The sequence below is a fragment of the Panthera leo genome, chromosome A3 (assembly GCF_018350215.1).
Source record: "Panthera leo isolate Ple1 chromosome A3, P.leo_Ple1_pat1.1, whole genome shotgun sequence".
In the NCBI taxonomy this organism is placed as follows: Eukaryota; Metazoa; Chordata; class Mammalia; order Carnivora; family Felidae; genus Panthera; species Panthera leo.
The window spans coordinates 80,326,113-80,352,042 of record NC_056681.1 but is presented as its reverse complement, the minus strand read 5'-3'; the positions used below and the strand labels follow the sequence as shown (position 1 = coordinate 80,352,042).

Below are 25,930 nucleotides of genomic sequence, written 5' to 3'. Positions count from 1 at the left end.
AACTGATCTAACAGGTATCAGTTTGTTCAAAATAATAATAGCAACACTATATTTGATGATTAGAGCTTATGGATAAGTGAAATGAATAACAGCAATGTTATAAAACAGGAGAAAAGAATTGGGAGTACTTGGTTATAAGGTACTTGCACTATGTGAAGTAATATAAGGTTATTTGACAAACAACTTGGATTAGTTGTAAATGTGTATTACAACCTTAAGGGCACTCACTAAATAAAATTTTTTATAGAAGTAAAATTCGTATGCTAGGAGAAGACAAAAAATAGAATCATATGATGCTCAATTAAAACCAGACAAGGAAAAAATAAAGCAAAGAAGGCAGAAAAAGAGTGAAAGACAAAAAAGAAACAAAGAATAAAAGCAAAGAATAGAAAACAGTAACATATATGGTAGATATCCAACGATATCAGTAACATCAATGGTCTAAATAAACTAAAAGATTATCAGAATGTGTAAAAAAACAAGACTCATCCATGTTGGGTTCACGAAATGAATGCTGCCTACAATGTTATTTACAATAAACCAATTTTTCCCCCTCCTCCCATATCCACCTACAAAAACATTTCCATGCTGATTAACCTCCAACCCCATAAGGACCTCTTGCCCTTACTGGACTTGAACTTTATGGGGCCAGTGGGCCCCAAGCTGCACAGGCCTGGGATGGCTATCAAGACCCTGTGAGAACCAGCTTCATTATCCCTCAAGATTTGGGGTCAGAGGGTTGAGCTCCACTGTTCACCACTGTTCAGAACTTACTGGGTCCCCATTTACCCCACAGGGACCCAGTAAGTCTCTGCCTGTGGCAACAGCATTGTATATAATCCACCCTGAAGTGTGAGATGGGCCCAGGGAGCCAGGATTGGGTCTAGAATGCTGGAGGCTACTCTCCACCCTCGCTTTGGACCTCACGCCTGGGGACTTCCAGACTCGCATCTGGGCCTGGATGTGGTAGGGAAGCCCCAGGCCAGTCAATCATTTCCCTACAACTATGGAGTGCCTAGCCCTGCTCTACTGCTGCCAAGAGGGAAAGGTCCTGTGAGGGAGACCTCTTGAAGCTCTGTGCTGCTGGCCTCATCAGGGCCTCTGTGAGACACCAGTGTCCCAGGTATCTCCGATCAGGGAACTTCTCTGCCCTGCTCTGCCTACAATAAATCAATTTTTAATATAAAGACACAGATAGATTAAAAGTGAAGAGATGGGAAAAAATAGGCCATGCTAACACTAATCCAAAAAAGCTGTAGTAGCTATAATAATTTCAGATAAAGCAGACTTTATAGCAAGGAACATTATGAAAAATAAAGAGAGGCATTACGTGGGGCACCTGGTTAAGTTCAACTGGTTAAGCATCCAACTTTGGCTCCAGTCATAATCTCATGGTTTGTGAGTTTGAGGCCTACATCGTGCTCTCTTCTGTCAGCACAGAGCCAGCTTCAGATCCTGTGTCCCCCACCTCTCTCTGCCCCTCTCCCACTTGTGTGTGCTCTCTCTCCCTCAAAAATAAATATTTTTTAAGTAAAATAAAAAGAAAGAAAGAGAGGCATTACATAATGACAAAGGGGTCAATTCTCCAGTAAGTCATAACATTCCCTAATGTGTACAGCCTACAATAGAGCATCAATACATATGAGGCAAAAGCTGGTAGAACTGTGAGAAGAAATGAAAGAATTCACTATTATAGCTGGACACTTCCATACCCCTCTAACAGGAATTGACAGATTCCACTGGCAAAAAAATCAGTAAAGGCATAGTTTAACTGAACAGCATCACCAATCAACTGGATCTATAGAATACTTCAACCAGTGAGGGCAGAGTACACATTCTTCTCAAGTTCACATGTAACATTCACCAAGACAGACCACATTCTGGGCCATAAATTACATCTTAACAAATTTAAAAGAACTGAAATCATACAAAGTATCCTCACATACACAGTGGAATTAAACTAGAAATCCATAACAGAAAGATAACTGAAAAACTCCAAAATACTTGGGAGATTAAACAACACACTTCTAAACAACACATGAGTCAAAGGAGCTCAAGAGAAACTTAAAATATTTGAACAAATAGAAAATGAAAATACAACTTACCAAAAGTTGTGGGATCCAGCGAAAGCAGTGCTTAGAAGGATATTTATAGCACTGACTGCATATATTTGAAAAGAATAAATCAATAATATAAGTTTCCAATTTAGGAAACAAGAAAAGAACAAATTAAACATAAAGTTAAGCAGAAGGACAGAGTAAAAATTAGAGAACAAATTAATGAAATTGAAAATGGATACCAATCAAAACCAAAGGTGAGTTCTTTGAAAAGACCAAAATAATTGATAAATTTGTAGCCAGGTTAACCAAAAAAAAAAAAAAAAAAAAAAAAAAAAAAAGATGGGGCTCCCAGGTGGCTCAGTCAGTTAAGTGTCTGACTTCAGTTCAGGTCATGATCTCAGTTTGTAAGTCCAAGCCCTGTGTCAGGCTCTGTACTGACAGACAGCTCAGAGCCTGGAGCCTGTTTTGGATTCTGTCTCGCTCTCTCTTTGCCCCTCCCCATTCACACTCTCTCTCAAATAAAAAAAAATAAACATTAAAAAAAAGAACAAATTATTAAATCAGAAATTAAAGTGGGGCCATCACTACTAATTCTGTGCACATTAAAAAGGTAATATAGAAATATTATGAACAATTCTATGTCCACAAGTTTGATAACCTAGATAAACTGGACCAATTCCTTGAAAACTGTCAGTGCAAAGCCCAATATGGGACTCAGACCTGTGAACTGTGAGATCATGACCTGAGCCAAAATCAAAAGTCAGAAGCTTAACTGACTGAGCCACCCAGGCACCCCAAAATCCTGTCACATTCTTAAAAAATACTGAGAGTAGAGTCTGCTTGGAATTCCCTCTCTCTCCTTTCCCCCTGCAAAATTAAACTAAATGTAAAAAAAAAAAAAAAAAAAAAACCGTAGAAGACAATAAAAGACAAGCCACAGAATGGAAGAAGATATCTGCAAAACATATATCTGATAAAGGACTGGTACCTAAATATACCAAGAACTCTTAAAAATTTTTTTAATGTCTTATTTATTTTTGAGAGGGAGACAGAGCATGGGTTGGGTAGGGCAGAGAGAGAGGGAGACACAGAATCTGAAGCAGGTTCCAGGCTCTGAGCTGTCAGCACAGAGCCTGATGAGGGGCTTGAAGTCACAAACTCTGAGATCATGACCTGAGCCGAAATCAGACGCTTAACCGACTGAACCACCCAGGCGCTCCAACACTTCGAACTGTTAAAACTCACAACAAGAAAACAACCCAATTTTTTAAATGGGCAAGTGATCTGGACACCTCACCAAAGATATGCAGATGTCAACTAGGCATATGAAAAAATGCTCAAAAATCATGGCACTAGAAAACTGTAAATTAAAACAAGACACCACTACATAGCTATACTATAATAACGGTGAACATTCAAAACACTGACAACATCAAATCCAGGTGAGGATGTCGAGCAAAAGGAACTCCCCTTCATTGGTGGTGGGAATGCAAAATGATTCAGGCATTTTGGGAAATAATTCAGCAGTCTATTACAAAACTAATCATACTCTTACCATAAGATACAGAAATTGGGCTCCTTGGTATTGACCCAACTAAGTTAAAAACCTGTGTTCCATACAAAAACCTATACACAAACATTTATAGCAACCTTATTCATAATTGCCAAAACTCAGAAGCAACCAAGATATCCCTCAATAAATGAATGGATAAACAAATTCTAGCACATCCATACAATGGAATACTACTTAGTGCTAAAAAATACATTAGCTATCAAGGCACAAAAAGATACGGAAAAACTTTCAGTGCACATTGCTAAGTGAAAGAAGCCAAATCTGAAAAGGCTACATATTGTATGATTCCAACTATTTGATATTCTGGAAAAGGCAAAACTATGGAGACAATAAAAAGATCAGTGGTTGCAAGAGATTCAGGAAAAGAGATAGAAGAAAGAATAGGTGGAGTACAGAGGATTTTGGGGGCAGTAAAACTATTCTGTATACTGTAATGGTGGAATCATATTTTACATTTGTCAAAACCCATACAGGTGCACAACACAAAGAGTGAAATCTAAGGTAAACTGTTAACTTTAGATAATAATAGTGTATGAATATCGGATGAGGATGATCTCTATAAAATGGTATGGAATGATTTCCAGAATATTTTGTTAAGTGAAAAGCAAAGTAAAAGAGTGAACCAACAATATTTTCTTACCCCTTTTATGTAAGAAAGAAGAAATAAGGAGGAAAGTACATGTATCTGATCATCTGTGTAAAAAGAAACATAGAAAAAATATACCCAAACTCAACAAATGATGTTAGAATAATTGGACATTTATTTACAAAAGAATGAAGTTGGACCCCTTCCTGCCATCATTCACAAAAATTAAAATAGATTCTTAGGTACAATTTAAAGCACAAGGAACAAAACAAAAAATAGCTAAATCAGACTTCATGAAATTTAAAACCATTTGTGCATCATAAGACACCATTCAAGAAAGTGAAAAGATATTCACCAACTCACTGAATGAAATAAACTGTTTGCAAATCACATACCTGATAAGTGTCTCAAATGTAAAATATGTAGAGAACTCTTACAATGCAATGCTGAAAAGATAACCCAAATAAAAATGGGCAAAAGATGAAAATACACATTTGTCAAAACAAAAACAAACAAGCAAAAAACCCAAATAAAAGGCCATTAAACCCAGGAAAAGACTGTGGCTAAACATCATTCAGCAATTAGAGAAACATAAATGAAGACCACAATGATATCCCACTGTACACCTACAGAATGGCTACAATAAAAGACAATAAGATGTGTTGGTGAGGATACAGAGCAATTGGAGCCCTCGGACATTGCTGGTGGGTGTATAAAATAATGTAGCCACTTTGGAAAATGGTTTAGCAACTCCTCAAAAGGTTGACAAAATTACCATATGACCTAGCAGTTCCATTTCTAGGTATATACTCAAGATACAAATGTTCATATTAACATTGTCAATAATAGCCAAAAAGTAGAAACAACCTAAACACCCCTTTAGTATAAATAAAATGCAGTATATTCATACCACAGAATATTTGCAGCAATGAAAAAGAATGAAGTATTGATACATGATACACATGGATAAACCCTCAAACCCATTATTAAATGAAAGAAACCAGTCACAAAAGACCATATAGTAAGATTCCATTTACATGAAAAGTCTCCAATAGGCAAACAGAAAGAGGCAGAAAGCAAAATAGGGGTTCCCAGAGCAGGGGTGGGTAGGAGTACAGGGCAGGTGGAAAAAGAAGAGGAGGGGAGCGGGGGGAGTTCCAGAAGAACAGGGAGTGACCGCTGGTGAATACGGGTTTCTTTTGGGGGTGATGAAAAATGCTAAAAAATTAGATGTTGATGATGGCTACACAACTCTAGGAATACATTAAAAACCACTGAATTGAACACTTAGGGTGAACTGTATAGTACATGAAGTATATCTCAATAAATCTGTTAAAAAGGAGAAGGAGAAGCAACAACGCAGAATAATGAAACTAGTTACATTCAGGTGTTGGGTGGAACAAGGGGGAAAGGATACAGCAATGGGAATAGGATACAAAGGATGGAAGAAATAAACCTTTTTAAAAATAGTTCTTACTTGGGGAACCACATTAAAATTCATTAGCTTATAAGTTAATTCAATAAGAAAGGGGAAGGATTTTCTAAAGCGAAATACAAATAAAAAGAAATAAAGCTGTGTTCTGAATTAAAAATATAACCACACTGAATGCTAAAAGTTTGATAAGGAATAGGATGTTTACATAACATGTAAATATATTTATATGATGCAGTGAGTACACAGAATCACTTTGACATTCCTGCCAAAAAGTCATAATCTGAACCTAATCATGAGGAAACAACAGACAAACTCAAATTGAGGAACTTTCTTCAAAAGTATCAAGGTCATGAAAAACAAAGAAAGACTGAAGAACTCTATCAGATTAAAGGAGAGTGAAGAGGGGCACTGGGTGGCTCAGTCAGTTAAGCGACCAACTCTCAATTTTGGCTCAGGTCATGGTCTCACGGTCATGAGATCTAACCCCACCTCAGGCTCTGTGATGGGCATGAAGCCTGCTTAAGATTCTCTCTCCCTCTTCTCCCTCTCTCTCTGCCCCTACCCTCCTATCTCTCTCTCTCAAGATAAACTTTTGTAAATAAATAAATAAATAAATAAATAAATAAAGGAGAGTGAAGAGATAATAACAGTTAAATGTAACATATGACCCTGGACTGGATTCCGATTTAGAAAAACACATTAACCTTTTGCTAGAAATGGAACTACCAGCATAACTGGAGAAATATGAATTAGGTCTACAGATTAAGCAACAATACTGTATCAATGTTAATTTTCTGACTGGATAAACTGTACTATGGTCACCTAAGAAAACGTCCTGGTTTTTAAAAAATACACACTTAAGTATTTACGGGTGAAGGGGCATCATAGGTAATGTTAAGAGAAAAATGACATATAGAGAGAGCAAAAGAGAATGATAAAAGTTGACACTTGGGGAATCTGGGTGAAAGGTATATGGAAATTCTTTGTACTAATTTTGCATATTTTCTAGAAGACCGAAATTTTTTCAAAATAAAAGGTTCTTTTTTAAAAAGAAATAATGTTGCAATAATATACCCCCTGTTAGAACCTTAGTACCAAAGATGACAACTAAATCAAAAGATTATTTTAAATACATAACTGAATAAATGAGAAAAGTCAAATCTTTCTAATGGAATTCCAAATGTAAGAAGACTAAAGGAAACAGAAAATCATCATTAGAATACAGTAATAATTGCCACAGTCAGAATCTACCAGAATTTAATATTAGTGGTTTAAACTTTAAAGAGAAATAGGATATTTATACAACCTCTCAAGTTATCTCCCCTCCAAAATTTGTTAATTTTTTAACATATGTCCACAAATCCTTTGATACTCCTCCTTCCAGTATATGGAACTAAATTCCCCTCTTCATGAGTCTATATTGGACTTAGTGTCTAGCTGCTAACAAGTTGAGTATAAAAAAGAAAAAAGTAATAACTTACAGTGAGAAATCTGGCAGACTCTACCTTAACCAAGTGATCAAAGTCAACACCACCAGTAATAACTCATGCTGCTATCATGTACCCTCTGATATGATGTGATAAAGGCACTTCACATCTGTGGTATCTTCCTCAAATCCATAAGTCCAGTCTAATCATTAGAAAAACATTAAACCCAATTTAAGTGACATTCTACAAAATACCTAGTTAGAATTATTCAAAACTATCAAGGTCATGAAAAACAAGGAAAGGCTGATAAACTGCCATAGATTAGAGCAGCTAAGGAGATGTGACAACTAAATGTAACGTGGTATCCTGAATTGTATCCTCAAACAGAAAAAGATTATTAGTGGCAAAACTGATGAAATACAAATAAGTCTGTAGTTTGGTATAACAATATTGTACTAACATTAATCTCTTAGTTTTGATAAATGGCCATGGTGAATTTATTCACCCTAATTTTACCCAAAGTCAGCTAGGTAAAGAGCATACAGGAACTGTCTATATACTGTCTTTGCAACTCTTCTGTAAATGTATAATAATTTCAATAAAGTTTTTTTTTAATAAATGAATTAACCAATTTTTAAAAGATTATTTTGTAAATTAGAGCACTCTTCAAAATAAAGCTGAACCATTAAACTCAATCTCTAAACCAACTTATTGCAAGAATAAACTCAGCTTCAATTAAGTTACTCTGAAATAGACTATTACTACATGCTCATTGCATTTAATGATTTTTGGAGGGGGCATAGAGAAGCATGAAAGGTAACGAAGGAACTACTGTGTGTGGTAAACAAGATTTGGGAAGCTTAAGGGGAACAGTTGGAAAAAGTGCTAAAATAAAATAAGAAGAGGTTTAAAAGATTAAAATTACCATTCCAATAGTATCCTAAGCAAACAGGAAATCTGGAAGGTTCAGTTTAGGATAACTACCGCAATAACATAAACAAAGGACCAAAAGGGGCTAGCAAAGTGTTAAGGGCTATCATAAAAGCCTATACCATAGGCTCCCAAACTTTCTGGGTTTAGAAGGCCCTGAATGTGTCAGTAACTTTTTCACAGGCCAAAGGAAACACCTAACCATTCTATTTATTAAGTAGTCAGGTCCAAACAACTTAAGAATATATGCCCTCACAACTCGACACCTGTGTTGGGCACTGCACAACCTCTCAAACCTCAGAAGACACTGCCCTCCTCTTTCCTGTTCCATATATATTTTCACATAGTACTTGCTTTTCATAATAGCAACTGCCAACACTCAGCTTTGTAAAAATATGGTATCAATGAAAGGATTGTAGCAATCCAATTTTGAAAATGAACTACCTCAAGTATAGTGTGTGTGGTTTCCAACACATGTTGCTGTCATTTCCCTCAAAATTCTTCCATCTTTTGGCACACCTGTAGAGTTCTCTGCAGTGCCTTCAAGGCCTCCTCAGTGCACAGTTTAGAAACTAAGACCTTTACAAAAGATGACAAAGGATATTGCCAAGACAGTAGCAACAGAAAAACTGGAGTGAGGGGCGCCTGGGTGGCTCAGCCGGTTAAGCACAGGACTTCAGCACAGGTTATGATCTCATGGTTTGTGGGTTTGAGCCCCGCATTGGGCTCGGTGCTGACCTGACTGCTCAGAGCCTGGAGCCTGCTTCGGATTCTATGTCTCCCTCTCTCTCTCTCCCTGCCACTCACCTGCTTGTTCTTTCTCTCTCTCTATCTCCCTCTCTCTCTCTGTCTCTCTCTCTCTCCCTCTCTCTGTCTCTCTCTCTCTCAAAAATAAACATTAAAGAAAGAAAGCAAGAAAGCAAGAAGGCAAAACTGGAGTGAGAATTGAGACATGCCTCAGAGAAAAAAAAAAATCAGCAGATCCAGAAATGTTGCTTGGACATATAATAACTGTGCTAGCACTTGAGCAGTTCCAAAAATATAATAATAAAAATTATTGTATTATTAGCTATCCTCCAATAGTCCTTGCTTCTGTAGAACAGTCTTTTTTTTTAATGAACTAATAAACCTATTCAAATGTTTATATTAACTTGACAGCCTTTATAGGTGGCATTGCTAAAGTACATTACTCTCACTTTTAACACACACACATATATTACAGAAACTGCTGAAAAAAAATTCAATTCAAATTTTCAACTCATTAACATTTCTAGAGTACCAATAGGAATTGCCATCCAGCATTTGCAAAACTTTACTTTAAACAGGTATCTGAGAAAGAATCATATATAATAGTTCTAAAACCTGGCTTGATGATGGATCTTAAGCAAGCAATCAGGGAACTCCTAAAATGACAGACTTGCCAGCACCATTCCCCATTTACAAGCTCAGACTTTCTAATGAGCATGGAAATCTCCATATTTGCAAAGTACCCAGAGATTCTGAAATCAGCTAGTTTGAGAGGAAATGACCAAAACAGCACTGTCCAGTAAAACTTTTTGTGATGATGGAAACGTTCCATACTTGCACTATCCAATATGGTAGCCCCTACTCACATGTGGTTAGTGAGCACTTGAAATGTGGCTAATGTGACTGAAAAACTAAAACTAAAATTTTAATTTCATCAAATTTAAGTTTAGATGTAAATAACCACATGTGGTTAGTTACTTCTGTACTGGACAGTACAGAACTTGATGATTTATTTTAAATATCCATTCTTATAAATTTTCCAAGTTGTACCTTTGATTTAAATTAGATGATCAGAAAACTAGGTAAACTTTATCCAGTTTAACAGTCTGAGTCTTTTGTAGGTGGAGACTTACCCAATATCATACCCTTTTTTTTTTTTTTTTTTCATAATAAAAATCCTCTTTGAATTAAGTTCTAAGAAAAGTCTCTGCAAAAAAATTTGGATATTTTCTTTAGCCAGAAGAAATACCACCTGAGCCAATGTGCTTCCCTTTTTGCCTTAGCTGCCAATAAATTCAGAACCAAGTCCGGTGTCCAGTGGTAACTTCTCTTAAGTGTCCAGTAACATGCATTCTCTGATCCTCAAGACTATCTCTGTTCTATTTATATCTCTAAATTAGTCAACATAGTGTTATTTTAAATTCTTAAGCAGACAAACCCTTTTGGACATGGGCAGAGTGTCAACTTTTAAAGTGATAACTTCTTTAATTAAAGTCAATGCTTTTATTGTTAATTGAGCTTTAAAGTCAATTTTTTAACTGTTTTCTCATTTAAAAAGTACTTTTAAAATAACAACACTAGGGTTAGTGACAAAAAGAGATATTTAATGGAACAAATGTATTGAAGAAAATCTTTAGGTACTTATTAGCAAACCTGCCTGAAAATATCACTATAATAGCGACAAATAAGACAAACATAAACTAACATCCTGCTGTAATTCTATAGCCCCCATTTCACAAACTCAGTTCTACTCCTTTTATAAAACATGCAAAAGTCCTGATGCAGAATATGAACATCCCTACTGAGCATTCAGTTCAAAAAGCTTGTGCAATTTTTCCTTCAGTACACTGGCCTATTTTTATATCATGCAGGGAACTACTTCAGTAGCTCTTTTGTTGAAATTTTCCACAAAATTAGAACACATTTGAAACATCAACAGCACATTTCTAGAAATGCCTAGTTTTAAGTTCCCTGAGCATCTAATTGCAAAACTAATGTGAAACTAAACTTAAATCGTCAGAGTAAAATTTCAAATAATCTCTTAAAATTTCATTTTAAAAATCAACCTTTGGGATGCCTGGGTGGCTCAGTCGGTTGAATGTCCGACTTCAGCTCAGGTCATGATCTCACGGTTTGTGGGTTCAAGCCCCACATTGCGCTCTGTGCTGACCTGACCACTCAGAACCTGAAGCCTGCTTCGGATTCTGTCTCCCTCTCTCTCTGCCCCTCCCCCACTTGTGCTCTGTCTCTCTCTCTCTCTCTCTCTCAAAAATAAATAAAATGTTAAAAAATATTTTTTTTTAATCAACCTTTAAAATACATAAACCAAAGGGTGCCTGGGTGGCTCAGTCGGTTAAGTGTCCAACTCTTGATTTCGACGCAGGTCACAATCTCATGGTTTATGGGTTTGAACCCCACATCAGGCTCTACACTGACATTGTGGAGCCTGCTTGGGATTCTTCATCTCCCTCTCTCTCTGCCCCTCCCTCACTCATGCTGTCTCTCAAAAATAAATATATAAACTTAAAAACAAATACACAAGCCAAAACTTGATACCAAATTAAGGTAAGGGAATTTCATATTACTGAGAGATACAGTGTTCTAAATGGGATCATTAAAAAAATCATGACAGAGAAAAAAAATTCTTTAAGAAAACTTATCATAAAGAAATATATCCTAAATATCATAAACAGTCACCATAGGACACACAAACAAATGCTGGCAAATTAATTCTACTTTAGATGAATTTAATTAGTTTCCTTAGCCATATTATTTAGTTGAAGTGATTATTAGAAAGTAAATAAAGTTATAAGAATGTGAACTGATTTGGGGGCACCTGGGTGGCTCAGTCAGTTAAGCATCTGACTCTTGACTTCAGCTCAGGTCATGATCTCACAGTTCCGTGAGTTCGAGCCCCACAGTGGGCTCTGTGTTGACAGCACAGACCCTGCCTGGGATTCTGTCTCTCCACCTCTCTGTCCCTTTCCTGCTGTCTCGCTGTCTGTCTGTCTCTCTCTCAAAAATGAATAAACATTAAAAACAAAACAACAACAAAAAAACCCCCACATGAACTGATTTTGCTCCAGAGGCAAAGATAATGTAGTTCTTTTCCCCAAAAGCCAAAGTATTGCCAAAACTTAATTTCAGCACAGCACTTCTAGCATGCTCCCTGGTTTACTCCCACCCCTCGTGTCACTCCAAACTTCTGTGCTAGTTCATCTTTCTCTAACACTCTTAAGTGTTCAGGTTATAGTTTCAGTCTTCTTGCTTACTCTATCCTTTTGTCTAGATAGTTCTCTTCATCACTTATTGCTTAAATAATCAGATAATGACAATAAGAACAATTGGTAACGTTTATTGAGTGCTTACTATATGTCAGGCACTATTCTAACCACTTTACAAGTATTATTTCACTTAATTGTCAAAACAACTTTATTAGTTTCATCACCATTTTACAGATGAAGTACTAAGAGGTTAAGTAATTCGTCCAAGATCACACAGTCAAAATATATTTTTGTACATACACAGATATAAATGTTTCTTAAAGCTATTGTAAAGTTTCTTTCTATAGCTGGAAGGCAGGCACTGTGGGCTGGCCTCCATTCTTATGCAGTTAGACTACATTAAGTTGAACTGATAGTTTGCAGGTTGGGCACAGAGAAAACAGAAAGGTACCAGACTCTAGATTCCACAAACAGTAGCGGCAAGTAACTCCAATGATTTAGAGCAGGGGACAGTAAACTTATTCTTAAAAGGCCAGAGTAAATATTTTAAACTCTGCAGCCACCCAGTCTGTGTAGCAACTATTCAACTCTGCCATTTTAGTGTGACAGCAGCTATGGACAAATGGGCATGGCCATATTCCAATAAAACTTTATTTACAAAAGAAACAGCCTGGACCAGGCCAAAGCGTGCCAACAATCTAGAGGCTACTGAATCTGGTGTGGAGGCAACTGTGATATAAGCACTACAATATCAAATTATGGCATAAAGTATCCTCACTATTTTCCTTAAGTAACCTACAATCGAACTTTTGTACAGCTGAATTTCACGTGTAATAAATATTTAAAATCTGGATAAAATACAACATGTATCAATTCCAGTTTGAAAAAAAACAGTCCACAAACACTAACATAAAACTGCTAACAAAGTAACATATCAATTTGTTATCTACTAAAGTTAAATCTACCTTTGACAATTTATCACATGCAAAAGAAGACTGGGCTATTTCCTTTCAAGGAATAAGGGGTTCAAGATCCACATAACTTGTAACACGAAGTTCTGCAAAGTAAAACTCTCTGCCTTACCTCTCCCCTCATTAAAATTTTAGCACCTGTCTTAACCATTTCTCCTGCAATTAGTCTTGGCAATTTCAAGAGCCAGAGAGGCCATTTGTCCCACACTTTAGCCTATAAATTCCTGGACTAACCTCTTCACTCCCAAAAATCTTTTCCTCCATTCCACTTCAATCACCAACTGCCACTGTCGCACCCTAACAGCTATAATCTTATAGTACAAAAGATGACCCATTCAAATATAGAAGAAATTCCACTTAACTTATTTTTTAAAAAAGAAAATTAAGGTATACTCATATTTAATGTATATGGAATATTAATTAAAAACATATTGAGGGGGCACCAAGGCGGCTCAGTAGGTTGAGTGTCTGACTTCAGTTCAAGTCATGATCTCATTGTTCGTGAGTTTCAGCCCTGCATTGGGCTCTCTGTTGTCAGTGTGGAGCCCACTTCAGATCCTCTGTTCCCCTCTCTCTCTGCCCCTCCCCCATTTGTGCTCACTCTCTCTCTCAAAAATAAATAAAACATTAAAAAAACATATTGAGGATGTATGCTTATTTATATATTTTTTAGATTTTATTTATCTCTACACCCAATGTGCAGCTCAAACTTACAACCCCAGGATCAAGATTAGCATGCTCTACCAACTGAGCCAGCCAGGCACCCATATGCTTATTTTTTTAAACTGATAAGCAAACGTGATCCAGAGGAGACTACAACCTTTATCTCATCATTACCTTTAACCAATTCCTCCACAATCAAACATCTCGCTTTTTTCCAGTTCATTCACTCTGGTAACTCAACCCCAACAACTATTCAACCTCCTGAACATATCAAAAGCACTACCCTCTTCACTTTTTCATTGACCATCCTACCGTTCATGTCCTTATTTTCCTCCTTTTCCATCTCATACTCCATGGTGCATCACTATAAGCATTCCTGTGCATTCACTCTCAATTTCCTCACCCTTTTTTCTCTCAGTTATGCATTCATGACAAAACTCAACCCTGATTAAATCCAACTCTGCCTATTCTATGCCTGAACCCAAATAAGGAACATAGCTCAATTAAAATATGCAAACTTGCTGGTTGCATTCATTTTAAATTTAAGACCACAAAGTTAAGAAGGTCCCAGCACTACGCAGCAATCTTTCTACATTTCCCTAGTCAATTCTTGTTTTGACAATACCTCCTCTCTCCTTAATCCTTCAACACCTGTCACCTCCCTCTCAGCTGATGACCCCTAATATTACTTCCCTGAGAAAAGAGAAGCCAACAGAAGAGAATGTCCACACCCTCCTGCACCAAATCTACCAACCTACCTGTTTCTCTACCCGTGTCATCTGCCTTCTCTCCTTATAACAATGAATTGTTCCTGCTTCTACTCAAGTTCAACTTTTCCACTTGGGTACTGGATCCTGTTCCTGTTCTCATATTCAAGGACTTTTCTCCTGAAGTTACCTCCTCTCCCAGCACACCATCAGTTTTTCCTTCTTTACCAACCATTTCCATCAAGCATTCCAATATGCTGCAAATCTTCCACGTGAAACATAAACCTTGACTCCTTGTCTCTCTCCAGCTACTCCTTAGTTCTCTGATTTGTAGCAAAATTCTCTATGAAAAGTATCTACATTGATCATATTTACCTCCTTTCTCCTACCCCAATCTAATCATGCTTTTATCCCTACCTGTCCACTGAAACTATTTCTCAAAGTCACCAGCTCTCTCCACCTTGCCAAAGCCACTGTCATCTTGCTCAACCTCTCAACAGTATTTGACACAGTTAAACGCTACCTTCCTGATACATTTTGCACTTGGTTCCTCAGAGAATACAGTCTCCTAATTTTCCTCCTAACTTACTAATGCTTGTTTTTCAGTCTCCTTTGCTGGCTCTTCCTCTTCTTACCTACCTCTATATGTTGAAGTGTCCCAAGGCTCAGTCCTCCATCGTCGTAATCTATATTAACACCACAGGAAATTTCCTATAGCCCCATTGTTATAAATTCTATTTACTAAGAGACTCCAACCTCTTCTCTCTCCTGATCTCAAGATTCTTGTAATTAACTGCTTAATTAAATCTCCACCTGGATGTCCCATACTTTAAGAAAAGCAAAGCCAATTCTTGATTTCCCCTTCATGCCAAACCTTTTCCTCTCCAGGTGTTCCCCATCCCTATAATTAACATTACATTCATCTGGTTGTTCAACCAAAAGTCTACAATCCTTATTGATCCATCTCTGACTTTACATCATATCTAATCCATCATTAAGTCCTGTCAACAATTCCTTCAAAAAATTTATTTCCAGTTACATGGGTGTATACATTTATCAAAACTTACTGAACTATAGACTTAAAAGTGATGCATTTTATTGTATGCAAAAGTATAAGGTATACCTCAGTAAAATGTGGTGTAAATGTATGTTTGTTACCTGCATATATCTGCCCATTTCTCACCACCTCCATCACTACCTCCTTGCTACTTGGACTACTGCAATAGCCTCCTAATTAGTATCCCTGCTTTCATTTTTACTCATGACAATTCGTATTCCACAATGCATCCAGAATAATCTTGTTTTTTAAAATTTTTAATGATTATTTGTTTTTGAGAGAGAGAGAGAGAGAGAGAGAGAGAAAGCAGGGAGAGAGAGAGAGAGAGAGAGAGAGAGAGAGAGAGAGATGGAGACACAGAATCTGAAGCAGGCTCCAGGCTCTGAGTTGACAGCAGACAGCCCAAAACAGGGCTCAAACTCATCACCTGAGCCAAAGTCAGATGCTCAACCAACTGAGCCACCCAGACACCCCCAGAATAATCTTTTTAAAATGCTTATCACATGATATCGCTTCCCTGCCCAAACTTCTCCAATGGTTTCCTATACACTTAAAATCCAAAAGCGCTCAAGGCCATAGATTATCTAATGCCTACCTACCTCTCAGACCTCACCTCTTTATCATCCTTCCTTTGTTCTACTGTGTTCCAGACACAATGGTCTTATATACACTCCTAAAACACACTAAAACAAACTTGTGTCCAATTACTTTTTTTTTTAAATGTACTTCAAAAGTAGGTTCTTTACACAAAAGCTGATGTACCTCTAACTCACTCCATTAAATGGTCAACAGAGAAATGCTTGCTGAAGCCATCCAAAGAAGTGGATCTGAATGAGTACTTATTAATGTAATTTGGCCTTCATAAACTCAAGTCAATACTTAAAGTACATTCAACATTCTAATGTCCAACTGGAAAACTAAACTGGATCAGTTACAGAAAGCCTGGAACATCAGATTAGGAGTTTACATTTTATCTAATAGGCCAGCATCACAAACTTAAGCACTAGGAAGAACTACTTTTTTTTTAACTTTTCAAATCCTGAGATCACAAAGAGGTATAAAGCAATGAAGAAAATGAGAAGTTACTTTCAGGGATACATACATACATACATACTGCATACTACACACACACACACACACACACACACACACACACAGTTTTTGTACCTCTAGAATTTTGAGCCATGTGATCATATTACCTATTTTTAAAATAAATTATAATTAAATATATATTTAAAACAGAAAAAAGGAATCTTTACGTGACATGGAAAATCAGAAGCAAATATATTTCTGCCTTTTTGGGAAAAGTTTATAGTACTTTAAGTACTTTTTGAATGCCATAACTAAGAATTAAATAAAATAAAAACCTAGTTAAAATATATTCATATATGTAGATGATACAGACACACACACAAAATGCAATATATGCTCATACATAATGGTTCACATCATGTATTGGGGAGCTCCTACCACAACTGAGTTCTGTAACCTAAATTATCATAACCACAACTTGCCAACTTTCAAGTAGTTTCCTTAAATACCTGAATAGCTGCTGAGAGCTCATACAGTGAAGACTTTCCTCAGAATCTAAAAGCCTACAAATGATGAAAGAACCAAATAAGAAATAAACTAAGAAAAAAGACAGCACAGTCTCTTTCCCTCAAACTCATCTCCAGTGGCCAGTCTCACAGCTTCATCAATTAAGTGAGATTAATAATTAAATGACTTGAGAACAACAATAAAGGTAGGAGATATAAACCCTTAACATCTCCAAATTTGCTAGAGCCTCTACGTGGCAATCAAGGGGTGATGAGGAATAGGATCTCACAGTATAGTGCCCTTCTCTAAGATGAATAAAAGTCATTCAGGTTTTTGTTCTTGACCTAAGTTCTAGAACCACCTCACCATGAAAGAATCAGGAAGAGGACTCACACCCTATCAGCCAGAGCAAAGGTGAAATATTGTAAGACAAGAGAGAAAAGAACTTTGAGAACGCAGAAGCCCCAAATCCTCTAATCTATAGAATCCATCCTTTGATCAAAGGTAAAGTACTGTGAGTTTGCTCATGGCCTAGATCTAAAAAAAGATCCTTAAACTCTTACCTTCATCCTGTTATCTGGCATGTCCAGGCTCATACCGTATGGCCATGACAACAGAACAGGGGAAACATTCTCCTTGCCTTAATCACAGAAATAACACATTCTCCCTTGAAAAACATATCCTGATTCCCATGACCCTCTAATCTCAAGTTTCATCTTTATTCCTTGAGTTTCAAATTCATGCAGAAGTCAGTGTATTTTTAATATACTTTATCATGGAGTCATGAGAACACTTGGTAAGGTTGAAAACATTATTTTAAAATACTGGCTCTTGGGGTGCCTAGGTGGCTCAGTCAGTTAAGTGTCCTAGGGTCATGGGATTGAGCCATGCGTCTGGCTCCACACTGAGCATGGAGCCTGCTTATGATTCTCTCCCCCGACCCTCTAAAAGAAAATACTGCTTCTTAAACTTTAACATGCATACCGTGTGACTCAGTAGGTCTAGGGCAAGGTCTGAAAGTCAGCAGGTCTAACAGGTGGTCCCAGGTGTTGCAAATGCTCCTACTTCTCAGAAAACATTTTAAGTAAGAAGGTTCTAAAAGGCAATAGAACCTATATACATAGGTTACCTCCAAAGACACAATCCCAATGGGATGCTATCTGTTCTTTTCATAGTTTATTCCTTCTTCCCTATACTAGTTGTTTACCTTCCATGTGACTACTATAAAATTGAAAAGTCTAGAACAGCCAAATATTTCTAGTGTTAAAGCCATTTCCTATCATAAAGACCTAATTTAATAGGTATACCATAATGGCCATCTCTAAAAATGATCTACCCATCTATTCATCTGTAATCAAGTTAAATTTTCATTCGTTCACATTGAGACACATTAACAGTAACTTACACACTTCTCAAGGGAAAAAAAATTAGCAATGCTGCAAACTATAGGGAAGAAACTGATTTTGGTTTTTGTGGACGTTTTAATGTTTATTTTGAGAGAAAGAGAGTGCATGCAGGGGAGAAGCAGAGAGAGAGATGGGAGAGAATCCCAAGCAGGCTGCACACTGCCAGTGCAGAGCCCCACATGAGGCTTTATCTCATGAACCATGAGATCATGACCTGAGCCAAGATCAAGAATCAGATGCTTAACCGACTGAGCCACCCAGGCACCCCAAGAAACTGATTTTGTAACTAAAGAATCACCTGATGTGTTCTACATCCCTTAAGAAAAGACTCAAATTTAACCATCATAAAGGTGATACTCCCAGTATACTGCCCAGTTAAAAAATACTTTACAATGAGGATCTTCCTCATTCCCTAGTTTGGTTACCAGTACCCAGTCTTCCAAACCAGAAACTTGAGGGTCAATCTAGGCCTTTCCCTCTCCTTCATCCCCATCTGTTCCAGACTCCTGACTGAAATGACCATCAAGTCCTATCAATCTGGTGTCCTAAGTGTTCCTCCAGTCTATTCTATTTCCTTTGCACTGCCCTAGTCTTAGCCTTTTTCCTCACCTTACCTACTGCAATAGCTACCCTGACATTGCTGCCTCCAGTTACCCTTTCCACTATGATACCTACTCCACACTATTATCCAAGTGATTTTTCCAAAATGCAAACCTAATGTATCTTCCGCTCAAAACTTTTTACTATGCCCCCCACCCATCACCCACAGAATAAAGTCCAAGCCACATATAATGGTCCAAGCACTTAACTTTCCATGATTGGAATCCTGTCTGCCTTTCAAGCATCATATCCCACTGCACTCCCCCTATCCTGCACTTTAAGCCCCATTATTATCAAACTACACTGCTTGAATTTCCAGCACATCCCATGCTATTTAATTCCTCCAAGCTTTTGCATAGGCTGTTGCTTCAGGCTAGAATATCCTTCATTTCTTCTCCCTTGGCTTTCTGGCCAACTACTATGAATCTTTCAAAACCCAGTTCAGATCCCAGGAAGCCATCCCGAGACCATACCCTCTTCTCTTAAAGAATTATTTCCTCCACTGCCAACTTTGTAAGTAATAATAGAATTTACTGGGCATTTACTATGTGCCTGACACTGTTCCAAGCAGTTTACAGGTATTAACTCATTTAATCTTCACAATAATCTCTCCTATGAAACGGTACCATTATTTCTTTTGCAGATATGGAGCCTAAATCACAGAGAAATAAATAACCTGTCCCCAAGCATACCAACTGTTAAATGATGGAGACAGATGAAAATCCCTACATCATACATATTTGTATTACTATTCCTATCAGAGTGAAGTTATTTACACGACTGTCATCACCATAGACTGTGAGCTCCTTGAGGGTAGGGATTATGTCATATTCAACTCTCAAGCCACAGTGCCTAGTGTAAAGCAGGTAATTAGTGCATGCATTTCTTGAATTGCATATAAAATAACATTCCTTACAAGTTCGAGAAAAAAACATTCAGAAACTAGTTTCCAAATATTCAAATATGCTATAAGAGTTCTAGAATAGAGCAAGTTATTTCTTTCATGGAATAAAAAGGATGTCAAAAAGAAAGGTAATACAGACGTGAGATTACAGTCCTTGTGGACAATGAAATAGACTTATGTAGCAATAATACTACATAAACACTGAAATAAATCAAAACCCAAAGGACCATTTGCTTCAGATTAACTCTTTTTCACTTACTAAATAAGAATTCTTGCTTACCATTCAAAGCAGTGAAAAGAAAGCCCTAAATTTACTTTGCTCAAGTAGAAAGAAGCAAATCATAGGCCAACACTACTAATTGCTTCCTTAAGTCTGGCCAAGAAATGTATCCCATTAGACAATTAAAATAAAATACAGTTGCCTGACTAAGCATATAACAAAAGAATTTCTAAGGTTGTATGGGCTAGCATTACATTATTCAAATAATGAAAAATTATTTTAAGCCAAGAAAAATGAAAAATCAAGAACAAAATAAAATCGATCATCACCACCCCAAAGGAATATAGATTTCCATATTAAAACACGTACAGGTTACAATAAAACATATGCATGTTTACAATATTCAATAGTGATTCTTTAAACCTCCTTCAAATTATAAAAAAATCAAAGTTTTGCTAACTCTAATGATGAAAGACCTCAAGACCAAATCAACTGTACTTAGTAAGCTCTCACGGTTAGTCCTCTGAGCCATACTAAAGTGCAATAATTAAAACCCATAGGGATGGTACCAGCAGCAACAATGCATACCACGATACTTGTTAGAGTAATCTGTACCCTGCACAGCTTGTACACACTCGTGCACTACAGAAAGGTAAATCTGCTGTCAGAAGAAGCAGAGTTTAGGCCACACGGAGTTTAGGCCACAACACAGGAAACTCTACCCCCAGACATGTCTTACCATTTCTTGGTACACTCAACCATCAACTCCTGGTAGGAGGCCACAAACTGGAACTTGGATGCATGTTTTCCCACACGCTGCAGTCTCTTCCAAACTGAAGCCATGATGATCAGTCACTTGAGCAGTTCTGGGTTAGCAACACAGCAGCTTTAACAAAGCAGAGGGCCCAAAGGAAAGGAGCTTTGCATGTATGTCTGTACTTTAAAAAAAACTCAACTACGACTTGAAATGATGTTTGGGGTCCATAAGTCTTCTCCCTGTTTCACAGGGTAAATCCCATCTTAGATGAATGGCCCAGTCAAGAACAGTATGATACACATGACAGGATGAATGAGAGGAGGTTCCCTCATGAAGACATCACCATTCCACCTCAGGGGCTATATTATGTGTATTCTGGAGGACTGAAAAGCAAAACAAAGAGAAATATATGAGAGAAGCTTGAGGAGTGACTAACCACCCAGGTTAGATAACACTGCAACAGACAACCTCAGTTCTCCGCATGTTTTTCAAACAATGAAACAAAACACCAACCTCAAAAGCCAGTAACATCAAGGATGCAGGACGTCAAGGAAGAAATTACAATTCACACCGAAGACGTAGAGCAACACATCAGGTAATCAGCATCAACAACAATCGAGAAACGCAAGTCGGGGCCCTACCTCCCCCTCCTAGCATCACAGAAGGGCGAGCAGAGCGGGAAAGTCTAGGGATGCTGTTTAATGTCCACCGGCAGTCAGAGGGAGGAGTGGAACATTTTTAAATAAACTTTGTTTTTCAGCCGATAATTAATAGCCTCCAGTCTTTGAATATGTGCTTGGAACAAATTAAGGAGCAAGGAGGAATGCTGTTGTTCAGTCAGAGGAGGGAAATGGATGGGAAAAGAGGAGTGGAGGGAAATCTCAAGGCAGAGGGAGGGCAGCGTCCGGGCTCCAGGCCACTTGGGCTCTCCACCTTTGCTGCCAACCGGAGGGAAATGGAAACTCCTGCCTGGGCGTGAAGCAATGACCAGCGGGGCAAGTGCACAGTATGGGGTGCGGTGCCTCCCTCCCCCATCCGAAGGGAACAGTCCTCTAGAGCCTCCTCTTCTCACGCACAGAGCCCAGACCCCTGCCCCACAGCGGTGGCAGGCGGTAGCTCGCCCACGGTCCCTGTCACCCAGGCGATGCCTGAAGACCCCAGCCCGGTCCCCGAGCCCCGTCCCCGCCGAACGTCCACTCCCGCCCCCTCCTCACACCTCTAATCCCGCTGTCGGGCTGAGTCTGGCCCCGTTCCCTCCTCAGCGCCGCTCCTCCGTCGCCGCCGCAGCAGCAGCCGCCGCCGCCGCCACCGAGTCCTCCATCCCCGCCGGAGCCACATGGAACAGCCGAGCCAGCCGCGGCGCTCGCGGGAGCCGGGGTCTGCAGCCCCTCAGGCGGACGGCGCGCCTCACGCCCGCCCCCTCCCGGACGCAGTCGCCCCGCGACCGTCCCCCACCCTACAAAACCCTGCCAGAGCCGCTGCTCAGTGCCCAGCAACCCCTCCCCCGCCTTCCTCCTCCGCCACCATCATCATTACCTCCCCCGCCGCACCTCTCACACTAACCCTACCCACGGCGGCTCAACCTCCGTCCGCCCCGCCGCCATTGGCCGGGCACCACGCGTGCCCCGCCCATCTCGGTGGGCGGGCCTTTGAGCGGCGGGGGCACTTCATTGGCCAATCTGGGTGCCCATAACAGGAGCTCCACCCCCCAGCTTTGGAGGTGTTTTTCCCCCAGCCGGAACGCGGCGCACAGTCCACCGTTTCTAAAAAAAAAAAAAATTGGAATCCACCAGGGACGATCCCGCCCACTCCTCTGATTGGCTTGGAGAAAGAAACGATAGGCGGGAGGAGTAAGGAGTGTTTATAGTGACCTGGAAGATGGTTGATTAAACTGGATGTCCGTCAAAGGTGCGCTGGGTGCCGGGCGGGGTTTCTGGCTCGACTCAGTGAAAGTAGAGCCCGGTCTGGCTTCGTTGTAGCTGTGGGCAGTACGGCTGCTGTGGTTTGCTCTCTGGTACTCTCCTGTCCCCACCCTAGGAGCTGGGTGCGCCTTCTCCGCCACTAGCAACTAGGCTGTTTGCGCACACGGCCTTGGTTTCACCCGATTCCTCCTGGGGGTTTTCCTCTGACACACTGGAGTAATGACCCTGCCAACGCACGCCTAACATTCAGTGTACTGTTCCTCAACGGGATTGAATAAACTGAGCTGGAAACAATATTTACACTGCAATTTCTTCTTGTTCTGATTCTTCAACATTTCTTTGAATCTTGGTCTCTTTTTTCTTCTCTTCTTCCTCCTCCTCTTCCTCCTCCCCTTCTTCTTCTTCCTTCTCCTTCTCCTTCTTCTCCTCCTTCTCCTTCTTCTCCTTCTCCTCCTCCTTCTCCTTCTTTCCCCCCTGTGGTCTTTTTCCCTTGTAAATGACTCAGGAGTGGCTGGCATATAAAAAGGGTGGTTATAGGCAAAGAAGAGGATGAAATAACCCAAGCAGAGTGTGAGGGCAGGGACACTTAACCTTGTTAAAAAGATCCAAGGACCTTTCTGAGAATTTGATGAAAGCCGAGAATTTGATGAAAGCTACAGACACTCTCCCAAGGAGGAAAATATATCCTATCATAAAACACAAAAATTTGCTTTCAATTTTGGGTAGTTCATAGACCCCTGGTGTAGAGAAAGAGGGCAAAGAATGATATTGGAGGAAAGGGGATCCCAACATTTAAGGAATAAGCAGAGTAAAGTGGAAAAGAGACTGAGGAGGAATGGTCAGAGAAGTAGGAGTACCCTGTAAGCAATCACCACATAGTATGAAAAAAGAAAGAGTAACTAACATGAAAAGAAAATAAACAAGTTGGGTCCCCGAAACAATTAAGAGCCATCGTTAATCTTACTAAGGATGGAGAGCAGAGTGCTTGGACAAAATACCTTAAAAGGTATCAGGATCTAGGGACGGACTCTTTGAAGGACAGGACAGGAGGGCAATGGTGAGAGTTGATCACATCTATATACACAAGCAGAGCAAGAAAAAGGAGAGAGGGAATGAAGAATCAGGAGAGATGGGGAGACAGGTCTTGAATCCAGTATCTAATTTTATTTCCTTTTTCAATAAAGAAATTAATCTAATAACACCACAAGAACACAATGTGCGCTTTACAGAAAAGAACATAGATATCATGTATTTTGCTACAGTCTTAACTTTAAAATATTAAGAAAACCATAATATTTATATTGATTCTTATTTTCTGTACATCTTAGAGTTCTCATGTGTCCTTCCTGAGTGGTTTACTAAGTCACTACAACCTACAGCCATTATGATCTCATATAGTGATATATTCTGCATCATTAACAGACTTTAAGTGTATGGGGTTTTTTTTATGACTAATTTATAGAAATGGTCATAAACTATTTTAATCTAAGTTGCCCTTCAGGAACAACCCACATGAGGATCAGGAGGGTTTTGCATCCCATTTATTATTGTTCTTCAGAACTTTCCAAACTTTCTTATGTGGTCAACCTGGTTTCATTTAGTACTCTTTCCCATCTTCGGGGCGGGGGGCGGGGGGGGGGGGGGAAGGAGAGAGATTTTATTGTAGAGAAATTATCTTCAATCTATTTTAAATACATGTCTTTTCTTGAGGAAGAAGAAGAAGAAGAAAAAAAAAAAGAACCAAGAAGGAGAAGGAGTATATAGGGCCCCTAAAGAATCTTTCTCAAGAGACTGAGAAAGAATTTCTTACAGGACAGCTTTTATTTTTGGAGAAGTATTTTTCCTGGATGTAAACTCTTCTTTTTCATTCTAGTTGCACAGATTGCTAAGAAGCGATCAAGGTTCAAAATGAAGAAATTAAGAGCAGACCTTACGTTGTTCTGCTGCTGAGCTCAAGTTCATAAGCTAGCTTCTAAAGTCTCCACCAAACAGCTTTTTCTCTCATAACTTTTTTTTAATAACCTGTTTGCTAACCAAATTTATTGAAGAAACTTTCTTACAAAATATCTTAAGATTTTTTTTCATCTGCTTAGCTAAAAATTATTGAAACCAACTGAGTATTGATCATATTAAATACAATTAATAGTACATAAAAGATACAGTCCCTATTCTCAAGGAGTTTTTCATAAACAGGTGTTTAGCATGCAAGAAAATAATGCAAATTAACCTCTCTGAGTCTTGACTTCTTATTCTGGCAAACAAATAACCATGCCTGCCTTTCTGGGATGTTGAGAAGATGGAAGATATGTAGGTAAAGTACTTGATACATAGTAAAACAGTCACTAAATGGTAATTAATAATGTACACCATTGTGTTTGGTAGCGAACATAAACAGTCAAGAAAAAAACAACCAGTATTCAAGAATACTTGAGCAATACTTAGTTGCTGCCAAACATAGCTACCTCAGGACTAAAGAAATAGTGCATTTAACGTTATTCCTTTCCCATTGTCTCAGTGATTACCAAGACCAGAAAACCAATAACTTATGTGGGGTCGAGATTTTATAATAATTACTATAAATTCACTTACCCTCAATTCTCATGACCACCTTTCATGCCATGTATAGTTGAGATCTTTTAGCATGCCGAAAGTTACCTTTTTCTTAAAGCCCCCATTCTCCCTACCTACCGGTGTGCAAATCCTTCTGACCCTCTCCCGCCCTTCCACACAAGAACTATACCTCAAAGCCTTCTCTAATCCCCTACTTACTCCAGTCTTGATTTATCATTTCCTTCCATCTCAGACTTAAGCTGCATAATAGACCTGTGGATGTATGTTACTTTAACTGTCCTGTTCATTTGACCCAGGTGTTGACTACAAAATTTTATAAATAGATTTTTACTTCACAAAATATTCAACATTTAAAATAATTTTGATTTTGCCTTTAAATTTCATCAAGATCACAGTGAAGACAGAATACAAAGAAATAAGTGGAAATCCCAAAAATTTCAATCTTCTTTGCCATGACACTTTTGAAATTATAGAAAATATTTTCCTTGAAGCAGCTTTGCTAGTCACCGTTTCAGAAACCTCCAAAATGGAAATTTTAGTCCATGAAATGCAACCAAAGGCTTGAAATATTGTCATTCCTGATGATAAAATTTTTATCTTTAGGTTTTACAGTTTTTGCAGTAAAAATTGT

At 38.6% G+C, this 25,930-nt stretch overlaps 1 protein-coding gene across 17 annotated transcripts in view; it reads right to left on the bottom strand.

Moving 5' to 3' along the window:
- Nucleotides 1-25,930, bottom strand: part of EHBP1 (EH domain binding protein 1) — a 369,979-nt gene that overhangs the window by 312,816 nt on the left and 31,233 nt on the right. For 14 of the 17 annotated variants that reach the window (XM_042932413.1, XM_042932414.1, XM_042932416.1 and 11 more), the window contains one exon: nt 20,789-21,189. The exons of 2 other annotated variants lie outside the window; for them this stretch is intronic. In XM_042932413.1, coding sequence (XP_042788347.1) covers nt 20,789-20,892 — 104 coding nt within the window. In that variant the 5' untranslated portion in view covers nt 20,893-21,189. Of the gene's footprint in view, nt 1-20,788; nt 21,190-22,022; nt 22,181-25,930 lie in introns of those variants that run through there. One more of the 17 variants, XM_042932417.1, reaches the window with a different exon arrangement.